Source organism: Entelurus aequoreus, linkage group LG10 (assembly GCF_033978785.1).
Source record: "Entelurus aequoreus isolate RoL-2023_Sb linkage group LG10, RoL_Eaeq_v1.1, whole genome shotgun sequence".
NCBI lineage: Eukaryota > Metazoa > Chordata > Actinopteri > Syngnathiformes > Syngnathidae > Entelurus > Entelurus aequoreus.
Genome location: NC_084740.1, coordinates 65,793,763 through 65,811,466, shown reverse-complemented (window position 1 = coordinate 65,811,466; position 17,704 = coordinate 65,793,763). Strand labels below are relative to the sequence as shown.

Genomic DNA, 17,704 nt, shown 5'->3' with positions numbered 1-17,704 from the left:
TCTGACCACACCCCCCTCACAGAGCTAATGAGGTGGACCTTGATGGGAAGGGGGCGGGAGTGGGGGTGTGGGAGGGGTGCGCCCTAAAATTGTCATGAGAAAGACACGGTGGGCCGGACTGGGTGGGTGAGAACACGACGCTTAATGTCAGCCGGGTGGGGGGGCATGGGGCCGTTAGAGAGTAAATTGGGGTCCTGACCAGGCCCATTGGCCACCCCTCCCCATTGTGGAGGCCCAGATTTATGGCTGGCGACTTCCGAGCATGCGAGGACTCCCACGTAGACCACCTGACTGCACCTGAGAGGACCCCCGCCCACAGTCACGTGACCCAGCAGGAAGAATGAAATAATACACAACTTTATTTCATGTTACACCTGATAGACACACAACAATGACACTTGAGTCACACTTGTACACACTAATTACACTTTAATCACCAGTAAATGACACTTTGTGGGTGAAACGTTGACGGGAAATGAGAGAGAAAATCAGCTGCTATGGCCAACAAGGCAAGTGAGTGTGAGTGTGTGTGTGTGTGTGTGTGTGTGTGTGTGTGTGTGTGTGTGTGTGTGTGTGTGTGTGTGTGTGTGTGTGTGTGTGTGTGTGTGTGTGTGTGTGTGTGTGAGAAAGGAGTTAAAGTGCAAAGACAAAGACCCCTGCCACGTCGCAACAATGAGGCCAGCAGGCGGCAAAAAGCGAGACCCTCTTGGAGGGGCACTCAAGACGGGTGTGGGGGGTTAAAGGTAGCGAGTGTGTAAAGTAGCAAGGTAGCTAATAATCCGTGAACAGCTTTATGCAAATGAGCCTGGACAAGTTTGACCAATTTTCTTTGATCTATCATAAAGCCCCGCCCCCCACCTCCTCCTCATCACGCCTTATTTGCCGTAATCTCCCTTAATGGCGTCCCGCGTGTCCCTTTAACGCCGTCGCTCCTTTTCACAGGCGTAATCCTCCCAGAGCACTCGGGCCCGGGTCCATCACCTCGAGGGCCCGCCCACAATGGCCGCCTCTCACGCTGGCGTCTGAACGCTTTGTGCAGCGAGTGCGACGAGGAGCCGCCAATCCTGGCGAGAAACGTTTTTGATCTTTTGCTGGTTAGGACAAGAGGGGGAAGGGCGGGACTTCAACAGGACCGCCATTTTTAACTTGACATCAAAGGGTTGTTAGATAGCACTTTGTTAGCATCGACTAGCGTTAGCGGCTAAGCCAACTTAGGAATAAAAAAAGTCTCATTGGGAATGTCACTTTGGGAATCTCGGAGGGGGGCCGTGTGGTCTGAACCTGGGCATTCTGCACACGCTGCACGGGCACAGGGGCACCCCCGAGGGAAGCCCAGACGCCCACTGCACCGGGGCCGGCGGGGCCTCCATGGAAGAGAGCAGGGGACACTTGATGGCAGATGAGGCGGGGAAGGACTCCCGGGCGAGGAGGAGCTGACCGGGGCCCGAGACGAGGGGCCAGCCTCCCGTCAGCAGCAGCCGGGGGGCCAGGGCCGGCCCCGCCCCCGCGCTCAGCTCGCCCAGCATCCGCCTCATCTCATGCAAGGACGAGCCCAGCAGCAGGATGTAATTCCGGGCTAGGACCAGCGTGGAGATCTTGGAGAGCCTGCGACCGGGAGGGGCGCCCGGCTGGTGGGCGGGCGCGCATGGGGATGAGGAGGGGGAGGTGGCGTACGGCACCATCACCTCCCTCAGGGCGTCCATGGCCACGTTCAGGTCCTGCATCCTCTTCCTCTCCCGACTGTTGATCTTCCTCCTCAGCTCCTGCTGCTCCTGTGGGCACAGCTCTCTTGGGGGGGCTTTGGAGGAGCGCGGCCCCCCCTGGTGGGTCAGGCGGGAGGCCAAAGCACGGGGGTAACGGGCCAGGTCCTGCACGGAGTCAGCCCCGCAGAGAGACTCCTGGGAGCTTCTGAGCATCTGGTTGGACAGAACGTTCATCTTTTTCTAGAAGAGTTCTCTCCAAAGGAAAAGGAAGAAAGTGTTCCAATGAGGAAGTAGTCCTTGGTCTCCCCCTCCTCTCTCCCGGAGAGTGGTGCCCAACATGCTGGAAAGTGATCTAAATGACAGCCCCCCAAGGAGCCCCCACCTCCGTCAGCTCCTCCCAAACATCGCACACAGTCTCTTGTCATCCTCATCAGGACGCTACAGTCGTCCTCCACAACATCGTGTCTTCAAAGACTACCACACAACTACAACACCAACAACTACAACACAAAAATTCAGGACACAGCCACAGCAGCAACTATAGCAATTACAACTACAACCACAACAGCTACTGCTAATACAACACCCACAGTTGCTACACCAACAATCACAACCCAAAAATCTACAAAAGACTCAAGAGCAACAACTACAGCAACACCAATTACAAAATCAACAACAATAACCAAAGCAACAACAATATTACTTACTGCTAACACAAAAACAGCAACAACTTCGACAACCACATCACCAACAATGACAACAGTAATTACAACGACAACCAAAAGAAAAGCCAAACAAAAATCTACACAAGAGCAGCAACAGCGTCTGCAACAACAGCAACACCAAATACAAAATCAACGACAACAATAACCAAAGCAACAACAGTTACTGCTACTATTAAAAACAGCAACGACAACCACATCACCAACAACACCAGTAATTACAGCAACAATCACAACAATGACACAAAAATCTACAACAAGAACCACAACACCAGCAACAACAGTACATACACCAACAATCACAAATATCCCAACACAAAAATGTACAACAACCACAAATATTGTTGCTGATACAACAACAACCACAGTAACTACACGGACAATCATAACACAATTAACACAAAAAGCTACAAAAAACACAACAGCAGGAACACACTATAAGGAATTATGCTCCCTGTATGAAGCCATTGTTGAGGCTCTCAGTACCTCGAGCAGGCCCCTGTATAAATGTAGGACAAAAGTGTGCAATATTAAGCCAGGTTGGAAGGATCATGTAGATGAGCTCCAGGCAGAGGCCCCAATTGCTTTTTAAAAAATGGGCTGAGGCAGGCAAAAGCAGACATGGGCCCTTGTTTGAGAACAAAAAAATGCACCAATGCTAGATTTAAACATGCACTTCGCTATATTAAAATAAATTAAAACACTATGAGGTCAGATTCGCTGGCAAGAAAGCAGCAAAAAAATAATTGCAAAGACTTTTGGAAAGAAATAAGAACTATTAATAATTGCAAAACATCTCTATCATTGAATATTGATGGTGTGACTGGTCTGAGGAAATAGTACAGTTGTGGCAGACACAATATAGTGATCTTTGTTAAATTCCATAAACAGTAATGTTTTTGCAGTGGATAAAGTGGAGTTTAATGATGATGTAACTGTCACTTTGACTGAAATACATGAAGCAGTAATGACGTTGAGAGATAATCAGGCATGTGGTCTGGATAACGTTGCAGCTGAACATATTAAACATGCTAGTAAGAAAGTGTTGGCTATGTGCTATACAGGTTTTGTCCTCCATGGAGTGTTACCTGATGCTATAATTACTGTTGTGCTAGTACCTGTGATCAAAGATAAAGTTGAAAAGCTAAACAGCTGTGATAATTATTGGCCAATAGCCCTAGCAAGTGTCCTGTCCAAAGTGTTAGAGGCAGTTCTACTGAGTAGACTGGAGAATTACATTTTAACCGGTGACAACCAATTTGGTTTTAAATGTAAGCATGGCACCGACTTATGTCTTTTTGCACTAAAGGAAATTTTAGATCAATATAACAAATGGAATTCCCCAATGTTTATATGCTTAATTGATGCTTCTGAAGCATTCCATAGAGTTAATCATGAAAGTTATTTTCTAAATTGTCTAAAAGTGGTGTTCCTGGGTTTTTAATCAGAATCTTGGTGTATTGGTATTCTCATCAGACAATGAGAGTAAGATGGTGGAATATGTTATCAGATTCATTCCATGTGAGCAATGGTGTGGGCCAAAGTGGGATTTTGTCACTGTTCCTTTTTAATGTGTATATAAATGATTTGTCTCTGATGTTAAATGCATCTGGTACTGGTTGTAGGGTTGGCGACTTAGTCATCAGTCATCTTTTGTACGCAGATGACTTGGTCATTTTTAGCCCGTATAGTGCTGTTCTTCAACAGCTTCTAAAAATATGCATATAGTATGGTAGTGATTTTAACATCATAAACGATGCTAAGAGTAGCAAGATCATGATAGTTAGAAAGAGAGCAGACAGTCAGCCTTTGCTGACTTCTCACTATCTAGTTCTGCACTTAGTGTGTGCAGTGAAATGAAATATCTGGGACATATTATTACGAGGGCAGCGCGGTGGGAGAGGGATTAGTGCGTCTGCCTCACAATACGAAGGAGGTCCTGAGTAGTCGTGAGTTCAATCCCGGCCTCTGGATCTTTCTGTGTGGAGTTTGCATGTCCTCCCTGTGACTGCGTGGGTTCCCTCCGGGTACTCCGGCTTCCTCCCACCTCCAAAGACATGCACCTGGGGATAGGTTGATTGGCAACACTAAATTGGCCCTAGTGTGTGAATGTGAGTGTGAATGTTGTCTGTCTATCTGTGTTGGCCCTGCGATGAGGTGGCGACTTGTCCAGGGTGTACCCCGCCTTCCGCCCGATTGTAGCTGAGATAGGCTACAGCGCCCCCCGCGACCGCGAAGGGAATAAGCAGTAGAAAATGGATGGATGGATGGATATTAGTACGAATGACCTGTCTGATGACAAAGATATTTACAGACAGCGACGGAAGCTATATGCTCAAGAAAACATGCTGTGTCGAAAGTTCAGTATGTGCTCAGTTTCTGTGAAGATCACACTTTTTAAAGCATATTGCACACCACTATATACTGCCCATCTGTGGTGTCGCTTTAAACAAGCCAGTGTTAAAAAGCTCATAGTGGCTTACAATGACAACATAAGACTGCTTCTAAGAGCTTCAAGGTGCTGCAGTGCAAGCCGAATATTTGGCAGTATTGGGGTCCCCTCCTGCTCTGCCACTTAACGTCATCTCATGTACAGGTTCATGTGTAGGGCAGCTGAGTCAGACAACTATGTCATTAATGGTCTGACAAACCCGACTCGCAGTTCTGTCAAGATTTTCATCCGGTCTGTGGAACCATTGGTGAGTAAGCCTGTATGCTGGACATTGAATATTGTGGAGTGTTTTTAGTTTTTTATACAAGATTTTATTTATTTTATTTCTGCTTGTATTTCTTTTATTTGGGTTTTATCGTTGTAGGTTTTTTCTTCTGTGATATGGATCCCCCTGGGTCTGAAATAAATTGACTACTACTACTACACATTAAAAACAAACACAACCAAAGCAACAGTGTCATAAACCAAAAATCACAAATACAGCAACACAAAAATTTACAACAACCACAACAGCAGCAAGCAATATACGGTAACAACAATAATAACACAATGAACAACCGCAGAAATGATAGCAACACCAATTATACAAAATCAACAGTTACTCCTAATACAAAAACCGCAACAACAACAAAAGCCACATCACCAACAACAGTAATTAGACCAACAATCACAAAAATGACAAACAAAAAATGTACTACAAGAACCACAACAGCAGCAACAACGGTACATACACCAACAATCACAAATACTGCAACACAAATATGTACAACAACCACAAAAGCAGCAAGCAATGCACGGTAACAACATTAACACAATCAACAATAACAGAAACATCAATTAGAGCTATATCAACCACAATAGCCAAGACAACAACAACAACAACTACAACAGCATCAACAGCTACTGCTGATACAGCAACACCCTCAGTACCCAACAAACACACAAGAATCTACAAACAACTATAAATCTACAACCAAAGTAAATACACCAACAACCACAAGACAACATTTTACAACAACCACAACAGCAGCAAGCAATACACAGTAACAACAATAATAACAATCGACAACAGCAGAAACTATAGCAACACCAATTACAAGACAATCAACCACAATAAAAAAACAAGGACTACAACAGCCACTGCTAACACAGCAACAACCACACTACCTACACCAACAATCACAACAAAGGCAACACAAAAATCTACAGCAACAACAGCAACACCAACAAACAGTAACAACAAACACAGCAAAAGCAACAACGTCTGCAACAACAACAACAACAGCAACACCAATGACAAAATCAGTGCTGATCAAATAGTGGGGCGGGCCCCCCTGGGAGGCACGGTGCGATGCCAGGAGTTGCGTGTGTGACCCCGGGGAACATGCTTTATCAGTATCATACTTCAAACCCTGTTTTGAAAAACTGTGCACTAAAAGCGTGCTCATTGTAGCCATTAATCCTGATTTACTCCATCCATCCATCCATCCATTTTCTACCGCTTGTCCCTTTTGGGGTACATTTTTTTCACAAATTGTTTTATTATTTTATGTTTTGTAGGTTAAAATGTTGTATGTATTGTGCTGCTGAGTTAATGTTGCTAATCAATTTGTATTTATTATTATTTATTGAGTTTATTTATTTTTCATTATCAACTGGTTCAAGTCGATAAGAAAATTTTAGTTTTTGTTATTTTAATCTGTCCTGTATAAATATACATACACATATACATATACACATATACATATATATATATATATATATGTATATATATATATATATGTATATATACATACCTACACACACACACACACACACACACACACACACACACACACACACACACACACACACACACACACACACACACACACACACACACACACACACACACACACACACACACACACACACACACACAAATACATATATGACATCACATGGACAAAGATAAGACCTTCTGGAGGAAACATCTGTGATCAGATGAAACAGAAATTGAGCTGTTTGGCCACAAAACCCAGCAATATGTTTGGAGGAGAAAAGGTGAGGTCTTTAATCCCAGGAACACCACGCCAACCGTCAAGCATGGTGGTGGTAGTATTATGCTGTGAGCCTGTTCTGCTGCCAATGGAACTGGTGCTTTAAATGGGACAATGAAAAAGGAGGATTACCTCCAAATTCTTCAGGACAACCTAAAATCATCAGCCCGGAGGTTGGGTCTTGGGTGTTCCAACAGGACAATGACCCCAAACACACATCAAAAGTGGTAAAGGAATGGCTAAATCGGGCTAGAATTAATGTTTTAGAATGGCCTTCCCAAAGTCCTGACTTAAATGTGTGGACAATGCTATAAAAATTGATGGATGGATGCACCAATTTTGTCAAGAGGAGTTGTCAAAAATCCAACCAGAAGCTTGAGGATGGCTACCAAAAGCGCCTTATTGCAGTGAAACTTGCCAAGGGACATGTAACCAAATATTAACATTGCTGTATGTATACTTTTGACCCAGCAGATTTGGTCACGTTTTTAGTAGACCCATAATAAATTCATAAAAGAACCAAACTTCATTAATGTTTTTTGTCACCAACAAGTATGTGTTCCAATCACTCTATCACAAAAAAATAAGAGTTGTAGAAAGTTTCGGAAACTTAAGCCAGCCATGACATTATGTTCTTTACAAGTCTATGTAAACTTTTGATCGCGACTGTATATATATATATATATATATATATATATATATATATATATATATATATATATATATATATATGTGTGTGTGTGTATATATATATATATATATATATATAAAACAACGGCTATTGCTAACACAACAACCAAACCAACAATCACACCAACAGAAACACAAACGACCACAACAGCAGCAATACACAACAAAAGCCAAAAGCAACAACAACAATAACAACAACATCTAAACCAACAACAATCACAGTCACCAAAACAACAACTCACTGTATGCTATAGTAAACATTTGGCCTCACAGTACTCCATATTAGTTTTTAATTGGATGTGATAAGGTAAGACTTAACGAGATTTGTCATGTCATTGAAAAAACCATGTAGGTCTCTCGTGTTTTATTTTTTGCTAACAAGCTAATCAGTTAACGCATCCACTTGCTAACAATGCTCACGTCTGTTAGCATTGTTAGCATCGTTAGCTTGAAGTTAGGAGAGTTTTGAGCGGACGATTGTTTTGGCACTCGGTGAAAAAGACCGACAACGTCTTTAGCGTCCCGGCTGCTCACTTTACAGTGGCGACACTGGGGGGGCACACATGTGACACTGAGCTAATTGAGTCAGGTGAAAGTGAGGAAACAGAGGGGGAGTTGTTTACAACGCAGGAAGTCTCATGTCCCTGAATGCACCACAGGAAGGGGGGACACCTGCAGCATGTGTGTGTGTGTGTGTGTGTGTGTGTGTGTGTGTGTGTGTGTGTGTGTGTGTGTGTGTGTGTGTGTGTGTGTGTGTGTGTGTGTGCGTGGACAATGAAAGTGAGCAGTGAAGCAGAAGAGGCAGAATGCTGCCGTGGTTGGTTTGGGATCCGGATGAGGGAAAAAGGACACCTGCTGGGGGGGTCACGGGTGAGAAAAGAGTCCACATAAAGAAGCTGCTGTCTCCCACTATTGCCCCCCCTCAGCGCCCCCCCAACAAGGAGACGAGCTGGATGCGAGAAGCACATCCGCCTCCCAGCTTCCAGGCTGCTTTTCATGGACCACAACAGTCCAGTCCAGGATGAAGACTGGAGTCTTTATGGAGGAGCGGCGGTGGGGGAGGAGGCGCTCCATCTGTGCACCTGGGCGCTAAATGACTCGCCTGTCTCTGCTTTCCTGTCCTCGACAGCCGACAGGAAGACGCGCGGGCCAAGCGGCCCGGGTCAGGCCGGCCTGTGTCGCCGTGGCGACGGCAAACAACAGTCCCCCGGGTTTGTCTTTGAAGACGTCTGACAACTGGCGGCCCTCGCCCGAGACCACCGTCTCACATCAGGATGAACGGGTTGGGAGAGAAACCATCAACAAGTGGTCCCGCCTCCACCGCGCCCCCCGCCCCGAGACCTTGGCGCTACATGCTGGCCTTTGATGTTTAATCCCATCCTGACTGTGTCCTCCTCCAGTCATGAATACCCAAAAGGTCCAGGATTATCCGTCCTTTCACAACGCCACAGCTTTGTTCCCGCCACTCCCGCCGGGACGCTCCACAACGCTGTGGTCCTCATCAAGGAGTTCATCTGCTGCCCCTGCACGCGCACAAACACTCTTTGTGCGCACCGCCACCGTCTTCTACAAGCAATACTTAGTCCTACTACACTATTGTATTTAATGTCATTATGGTGGTACTTAATGAATACTTAGGTCTACAACACTACTGTATTTTAATGTAGTCATTATGGTGGTACTTAATACTTAGGTCTACTACACCAGTGGTCCCCAACCTTTTTGTAGCTGCGGACCGGTCAACGCTTGAAAATTTGTCCCACGGACCGGGGGTTGGTGGGGTTTTTTTGTTGTTGTTTTTTAAATAATTTTTTTTGTCATAAAGAAATACAATCATGTGTGCTTACGGACTGTATCGATCTATATTGATATATAATGTATATATTGTGTTTTTTATGTTGATTTAATAAAAACATTAAAAAAAAATTTTTTTTAAATTTCTTGTGCGGCCCGGTACCCATCGGGCCGCGACCCGGTGGTTGGGGACCACTGTACTACACTACTGTATTTTAATGTTGTCATTATGGTGGTACCTAATGAACACTTAGACCTACTACATTACTGTATTTTAATGTTGTCATTATGGTGGTACTTAAAGGCCTACTGAAACCCACTACTACCGACCACGCAGTCTGATAGTTTATATATCAATGATGAAATCTTAACATTATAACACATGCCAATACGGCCGGGTTAACTTATAAAGTGACATTTTAAATTTGCCGCTAAATTTCCGGTTCGAAACGCCTCTGAGGATGACGTATGCGCGTGACGTAGACCGGCGAACACGGGTATGCCTTCCACATTGAAGCCAATACGAAAAAGCTCTGTTTTCATTTCATAATTCCACAGTATTCTGGACATCTGTGTTCGTGAATCTGTTTCAATCATGTTCATTGCATTATGGAGAAGGAAGCTGAGCAAGCAAAGAAGAAAGTTGTCGGTGCGAAATGGACGTATTTTTCGAACGTAGTCAGCAACAACAGTACACAGCCGGCGCTTCTTTGTTTACATTCCCGGAAGATGCAGTCAAGATGGAAGAACTCGGATAACAGAGACTCTAACCAGGAGGACTTTTGACTTCGATACACAGACGCCTGTAGAGAACTGGGACAACACAGACTCTTACCAGGATTACTTTGATTTGGATGACAAAGACGCAGACGTGCTACTGTGAGTATGCAGCTTTGGCTTCTAAACATTTGATCGCTTGACCGTATGTGCGCAACTTTTTTTTGCGTATGTACGTAACTTTTTTAAAATATATAAGCTTTATGAACCTTGGGTTAGGTGAACGGTCTTTTGGGCTGAGTGATTGTGTGTGTTGATCAGGTGTTTGAATTGTATTGGCGTGTTCTATGGAGCTAGGAGCTAGCAGAGGAGCTAGGAGCTAGCGTAACAAACACGCAGGTGTTTTTATGCAGGATTAATTTGTGGCATATTAAATATAAGCCTGGTTGTGTTGTGGCTAATAGAGTATATATATGTCTTGTGTTTATTTACTGTTGTAGTCATTCCCAGCTGAATATCAGGTCACCCCCGGCTCTCACAGCATCTTCCCTATCTGAATAGCTTCAACTCCCCACTAGTCCTTCACTTGCACTTTACTCATCCACAAATCTTTCATCCTCGCTCAAATTAATGGGGAAATTGTCGCTTTCTCGGTCCGAATCTCTCTCACTTCATGCGGCCATCATTGTAAACAATAGGGAACTTTGCGTATATGTTCAACTGACTACGTCACGCTACTTCCGGTAGGGGCAAGCCTTTTTTTTATCAGATACCAAAAGTTGCAATCTTTATCGTCGTTGTTCTATACTAAATCCTTTCAGCAAAAATATGGCAATATCGCGAAATGATCAAGTATGACACATAGAATAGATCTGCTATCCCCGTTTAAATAAAAAAAATTCATTTCAGTAGGCCTTTAATGAATAAATGATAAATGGGTTATACTTGTATAGCGCTTTTCCACCTTCAAGGTACTCAAAGCGCTTTGACAGTATTTCCACATTCACCCATTCACACACACATTCACACACTGATGGCGGGAGCTGCCATGAAAGGCGCTAACCAGCAGCCATCAGGAGCAAGGGTGAAGTGTCTTGCCCAAGGACACAACGGACATGACTAGGATGGCAGAAGGTGGGGATTCAACCCCAGTAACCAGCAACACTCCGATTGCTGGCACAGCCACTCTACCAACTTCGCCACGCCGTCCCTTAGACCTACTACACTACTGTATTTAATGTTGTCATTATGTACTTGGTGAAAAAAGTTTGAGAACCACTGCCTTACAAGAAATAACAGGAATATAGGAAACATCACCTGCAGTATCCAGTGTTTATTACACAGTCATACTGGCAGGATTTTGGGCTAGAAGTTACTGAATCAAATCAATTTAAATTTACTGAATCGTTTCGGATCGTATCGTTCTAATTAAACTGATACCGTCCCTGAATCGTACCGGCAAACTCAAATTATGATTTGAATCGAATTGTTCTTAAAGCGAATCGTTACACCCCTACAGATGATCATAACTGTATTTATTAAATTACCTTATAAAAGACTACAAGTCTTAACTGCATCGGAAGCACAGATTTGTGGACACTTTGGTCCTCCTGTTGGTGGCGGCAGGAGATGTAACAGCAACAACAGGGAGGCCATCTCTTGGTCATAGGCTAGGGATGAAGTGTCATGAGAATAAATTAGCTGAAAATACTTCAAAATGAATACTTTTAGTTTGAATGAGAATGATAAAGAAGAAAACTGACTCATCAATATCACTTCCTGTTGGACTCGCTGTTGACTGCAACATTTGACGCAACTCTGGTGTTGAGGTGAGCTGCTTGGCCTCTTTGATCGCGTTACACCTGAAGAATGGATCGCATTTCTGTAGCAGTCTAGTGGACACCTCTTCATCAAATAGTAGAGTGAAGTCTTGATTCACCTACAAGCAAGAAAATATTTTACTACCATATTCGGCACAATATTGCAAACATCCAATTTCATTCTTAACAATCCTTCTGTATCCAGGAACTTTGGGAAGGCAGACAGAATATCAATATGTTTGTCTATGTTATTGATAAGCTTCTGACAATGCTGAAAGGTCTCTCTCATTTTTTGAGAAATTACAGTAGTGTCTGTGGTATGCAAAGCAAAGAGATGGCTTCCTGGCAAGCATTGCCATCGAGCTGCTTTTCAACATTGATGGACCTTTGGAAATGTGGGCCTCCCAAAGACAAGCAAAAAATTAAGAGAATAAAAAGCTTGGATTCTGAGCAGATAGCTAAATGAAAACAATAGTAAAATGAGTACAATTAAATGTAAATGAGAAGAATATCAAGTGTCCTGACATACCTCCTGCGGCAGAAACATTACTGTGGCTTTTTGGAGGTACAGATCCTCGTCGAATCCTTCTCTGGATCGTCTTAAGGCACCAAGAAATGTATCCAGTGCTGCTTGCAGCGTCATAGAAGTGTTCCTTTAATGGAAACACATTCAAAATGAATGTTTTGCAAACACACAAGATGGAAATTACGTAAACAAAGTGGACTATGGGAACACTGTCACTATCTCAAGAGCATAATGTTCTCCAACAAGTTTAGTGGGGAGGTGCCTATAACAACAGATTAAATTAAGATTCAGAGTTTATGGAATGGAATGGCCAAGCAGTTTTTTTTTGTTTTTTTAAAAGTATAATACACAAATAGAACACTCATACCAGTGTTCTTCAATCATGTGAGCCACTAATATATTGACCATTTTTCTTCTTGTAGTATCTGTTAGAGAGTGTGGGATGTGTGGCATTGCTGTAGGACCTCTTCACCGCCTGAACTGTTTCAAAATAAAATTATAAAAGGGAAAATTAAACATTTGAGTCCAGATTATTTTTTCTGCTTAAATCAGATTTGTGTTAAAAACAATACAAGATACATCACTTACATGAATCATGTCATTGATTAATTTACAATTCTCACCGTCATTTCCCTGGCTGACAAGGTCACTAAATATTTCTTCATCAACTTTGGTCCCTGTTCCATCTTTGTATACTAATTTAGCATCATGTGGCAGGCAAAATCTCTAGATGACTGTAAAAGATAAGCTACATTTGAGTGTACCTTTCAATAGAGCCTCGCAAGTAGGGTTGGGTATCGAGTATCGATTGGAACCGGGACTAACTTTCCGATTCTCCCGGAATCGTTCAAAAGTTTAAATTTTGATTCCTATTTTCGATACCAGTCCGCCGACCGGAAAAAAATATGTCCGCCGAACCGGAAGAAGAAGCCCCGGACACCAACGAAGAAGCGCCCACCGCCGGAAGTGTTAGCATAGCCGAGCGAGTCAGTCAAGCTCAAGCATGGATAGCGGGCGTCGGCGGTCGAAAGTGTGGCTTTACTTTACAAAAAAAAAATGAAATAACCGCGAAATAACAGAGCTCCATGTCCATCAAGAAACGAGTGGAGAGAGAGCTGCATATGTACCAGGACGTTCCACCGATACTTATGTCTGACGACCCTGCTGCCTGGTGGTGGTCCGGTGGAACCAACAAAAGACTTATCCTTTGCTGTCATATCTCGCTTTCTCCTATTTGTGCGTTCAAGCTTCTTCCACACCCAGCGAACGCGTATTTTCCACAGCAGGAGACACTATCTGTCCAGAACGCTCACGCATCCTGCCTGAGAAGGCGGATATGGTCATTTTCCTAAACAAAAACTGTCTCTGATTTTATACTGTACCTGCTGCTAATCTGGACTGGGTTTTGCAAGTTCTTTCTTATTGTTTATTTTCTTTTCTGCACCAGGTTAGCCCATCAGTGGGAGCACGGTAACATTTTTAAGTACCTGCGGCATCATACACTTGTGTGTGTAAATGTGTTTTCATGAGGTTTCCTGCAGCATCATACACTTGTGTGTAAATGTGTTTTCATGAGGTTTTTAAAAATAAAGCTCTCTTGGGGAAAGTGTACCCCTGGGAAAATGTATTCATAATTTATAATATTTATATTCAAGTTCATAGATTTGATAGTTATATTCTAGATGAAAACAGCCCTGTGAGGAATTTATAGTAAAGTTCATAAAAAGTTAATAGAATTAAAATTGATGGAGAATGTCAGACTATTTCATTCAGAAAGACTGTAGGTTAGCTAGCTCATTTAAAATATCCTAAACTTTTTTTTGACCCTGCCTCTTAAAAGACTCGGAATCGTGAATCGTCAGGAATCGGAATCGAAACAAAGAATCGGAATTGGAATCGGAATCGTTCGAATTCAAACGATACCCAACCCTACTCGCAAGTAACTCCACATTCAGTAATTTCATACACCATTGTAATATAAACAGAATTGGAGAACATTTACCAAGTTTAAGCAAAACCAAAACAAACCTTTTTCATGGAACTGCGGAAAATCACACCTTCCTTCAACTGCATTCAACTTCACATACTTCTATGGCCTGCTCAGTGGCCTTGTGGTTAGAGAGTCATACCAAAGACTATAAAAATGGGACCAGTTACCCCCCTCAGCATCAAGGGTTGGAATTGGGGGTTAAATCACCAAAATGATTCCCGAGCACGGCCACCGCTGCTGCTCACCTCACCTCCCAAGGGGTGGAACAAGAGGATGGGTCAAATGCATAGGGTAATTTCACCACACCTAGTGTGTGTGTGTGTGTGTGTGTGTGTGTGTGTGTGTGTGTGTGTGTGTGTGTGTGTGTGTGTGTGTGTGTGTGTGACTATCAGTGGTACTTTAACTTTCTGTTGTTGGCTGTACCTAACCTGCACCAGCATTTTTTCTGAGGACATGCAAAACAATGTGCAGTAATTAGCATTCAACAGCAATTTGGTTTAAAGTTGCAAAGTTATTGAGTTTGTATTGTTTGATTCATTAACTTATAGATTATCAACCCATGCCTTCATATGTCACTGATCATCACTTCTGTGGCTGTCCAACATTCCTCCTTTTATAATACAACTAAAGTACATTTCTATTACATCAGCTGTTCTAACTTGAGAAACAGCATCAAATGTCCACATTGTGTCACAATCTAATTCACTTGCTTTTTGCAGCTAGTTTCCTGAACTATTATTACACTAAAGCACTTCCATTGTGAAAGTACGCCCGAATGCAGCTGAGATAGGCTCCAGCGACCCCCCGCCACCCCGAAAGGGACAAGCGGTAGAAAATGGATGGATGGAAGTACGTTCTCCACTTAAAACCGGAAGTAAGGAAAGGCTTTTACTGCGAAATTACGTTTTTAGTGCAACCTACTAATAAAAGTCTCAATCAATCAATCAAAAAAACCGGAAGTAGCGTATTTTCGCAAATTAGCGAATAGCACTAATAACTATTCCTTTCTAAAAGTCAGATTTCAAATAATTATGGCTGTATATCCAAAGGAACCGTACATTGCTATCACTGTCACCATGCACTCTATGAACTTAAAACATCAGTAAGGCCAGTAGGTATATCTCTACAAGCTATAGGGTTAGCTAGCACGGCTAACTTATCTTCGACCGCTAGCTAACAGTAATATCGTGCCTTTAACTTTACCTATTGCATTTCACACACTACTAACTTGTACTATTACTATTTCAAACATTATATTTTTGTTCCAGCAAGTTTTATTTGTTCTTACCGTCTGTGTTCAACTGTCCATCTCTGGTGAAAGCGGTGCCTGACTAGCAGTAAGGCTGAAGGGCTGATTGATGCACGGTGTTTACCTGTGCTAACCTCAAGGGCAACACTCTACAGGGTTAATTTGCTTAAACTTTACTAACTCCGTTAAATAACCTCAACACTGAACTCTATTTTAATCAGTATGAGTTAAAAGAACACGTTGAGTAAAAATGAACTCTGAAATGTTTAACCCTGAAATTTCAACACACCAATGTTTGCTGTGTATCGGTCGATGTCGATAATTATTGATAATTTTTATGACTTCTCGAAATCATTAACATTTTTGTTATAAGAAAACTTTTTTTTTTATTTCAAATGTCACCTTCCTTTGATTATGATCCCCTCAGCTGAAACGTCAACACAAGTAAGGAAAACACAAATAGTAACATCACATTGAATAATAATTTTATTATAAAATGAAGGTGCAAAAAAAAAGGAATATGTAAGAAATGTTTAATAAAGTGTAAGAAAATAGTGCAAAGTGTGAAAGTATAAACAGAGAGAAACCTGAGAAGAACTATTTTTCTGCAGGTTTAGCACCAGGAAGTTACAACAGTGCTCTAAAGGGCGAGCGTGGTTTTGGTGGTTTACAAACCCCTTTAAAAAAATCTAAAGTGCCATACTGTCCAGGTGACTTTTCCATCTTTTATCCACAATTTCTTCAATTTGACTTTCTCTTCTCACTCTATGCAAAGAATCAACTGCCAGACAACAAGATGGCGCAACCAAACGTGATAGTTGATACTGTCACCTAATTGGCTGTTAGTGTGTCCCTCCCACTGATCAGTGATCACTTCCTGCGTTGCTCGGTTACCAGAGAGCGAGTGCCTTTGGTTCATGCAACCAACCTTGCTTTTGCAACTTCCGCTTTATTCCGACAAAAACATAATCAAAGGCACTTTTTATTGATATCGATTACGTGTCTATCGCGATACTGATATCCTTTTATCGCCCAGCCCAGCCACTTGTGTGCTCAAAAGACAGAGTTTAGGTACAGCGGCGCTAAAGCTAATGCTACATGTTAACTAAGGGGTTAGAAGCGTTAGCTGCTTCTCAAACTTTATTCATTAAGTACCACCATAATGACAACATTAAATTCAGTAGTGTAGTAGACCTAAGTATTCATTAAGTACCACCATAATGACAACATTAAATACAGTAGTCTAGTAGACCTAAGTATTCATTAAGTACCACCATAATGACAACATTAAATTCAGTAGTGTAGTAGACCTAAGTATTCATTAAGTACCACCATAATGACAACATTAAATTCAGTAGTGTAGTAGACCTAAGTATTCATTAAGTACCACCATAAGGACAACATTAAATACAGTAGTCTAGTAGACCTAAGTATTCATTAAGTACCACCATAATGAGAACATTAAATACGGTAGTGTAATAGACCTAAGTATTCATTAAGTACCACCATAATGACAACCTTAAATACAGTAGTGTAATAGACCTAAGTATTCATTAAGTACCACCATAATGAGAACATTAAATACGGTAGTGTAATAGACCTAAGTATTCATTAAGTACCACCATAATGACAACATTAAAATACAGTAGTGTAGTAGAACTAAGTATTCATTAAGTACCACCATAATGACACCATGAAATACAGTAGTCTAGTAGACCCAAGTATTCATTAAGTACCACCATAATGACACCATTAAATACAGTAGTGTAGTAGACCTAAGTATTTATTATGTACCACCATAAGGACAACATTAAAATACAGTAGCGCAGTAAACCTAAGTATTAATTAAGTACCACCATAATGAAAACATTAAAATACAGTATTGTAGTAGACCCAAGTATTCATTAAGTACCACATAATGACAACATTAAAATACAGTAGTGTAGTAGACCTAAGTATTCATTAAGTACCACCATAATGACAACATTAAAATGCAGTAGTG

General features: G+C 42.2%; 2 protein-coding genes across 9 annotated transcripts in view; both read right to left on the bottom strand.

Annotated features, from left to right (window-relative positions):
- ankrd50l (ankyrin repeat domain 50-like) overlaps positions 1–16,005 on the bottom strand; it is a 77,578-nt gene extending 61,573 nt beyond the window's left edge. For 2 of the 8 annotated variants that reach the window (XM_062061439.1, XM_062061444.1), the window contains exons 1-6: positions 15,742–16,005; positions 13,087–13,197; positions 12,831–12,943; positions 12,467–12,590; positions 11,881–12,056; positions 11,665–11,787 (exon numbers count right to left, since the gene is read on the bottom strand). The gene's annotated coding sequence lies outside the window, so the exon portion shown is untranslated. Of the gene's footprint in view, positions 1–11,664; positions 11,788–11,880; positions 12,057–12,466; positions 12,591–12,830; positions 12,944–13,086; positions 13,198–14,491; positions 14,572–15,741 lie in introns of all 8 variants that reach the window. The other 6 variants (XM_062061442.1, XM_062061446.1, XM_062061445.1 and 3 more) reach the window with 6 other exon arrangements.
- On the bottom strand, positions 1,242–1,937 carry olig1 (oligodendrocyte transcription factor 1). Its single transcript, XM_062061913.1, has one exon. The coding sequence runs from the start codon at positions 1,935–1,937 to the stop codon at positions 1,242–1,244; it is 696 nt and encodes a 231-aa protein (XP_061917897.1).
- Positions 16,006–17,704: the final 1,699 nt, after the last annotated feature.

Coding starts and splice junctions, on each gene's coding strand:
- olig1 (XM_062061913.1), bottom strand. CDS start 1,937: ATGAACGTTCTGTCCAACCAGATGCTCAGAAGCTCCCAGGAGTCTCTC.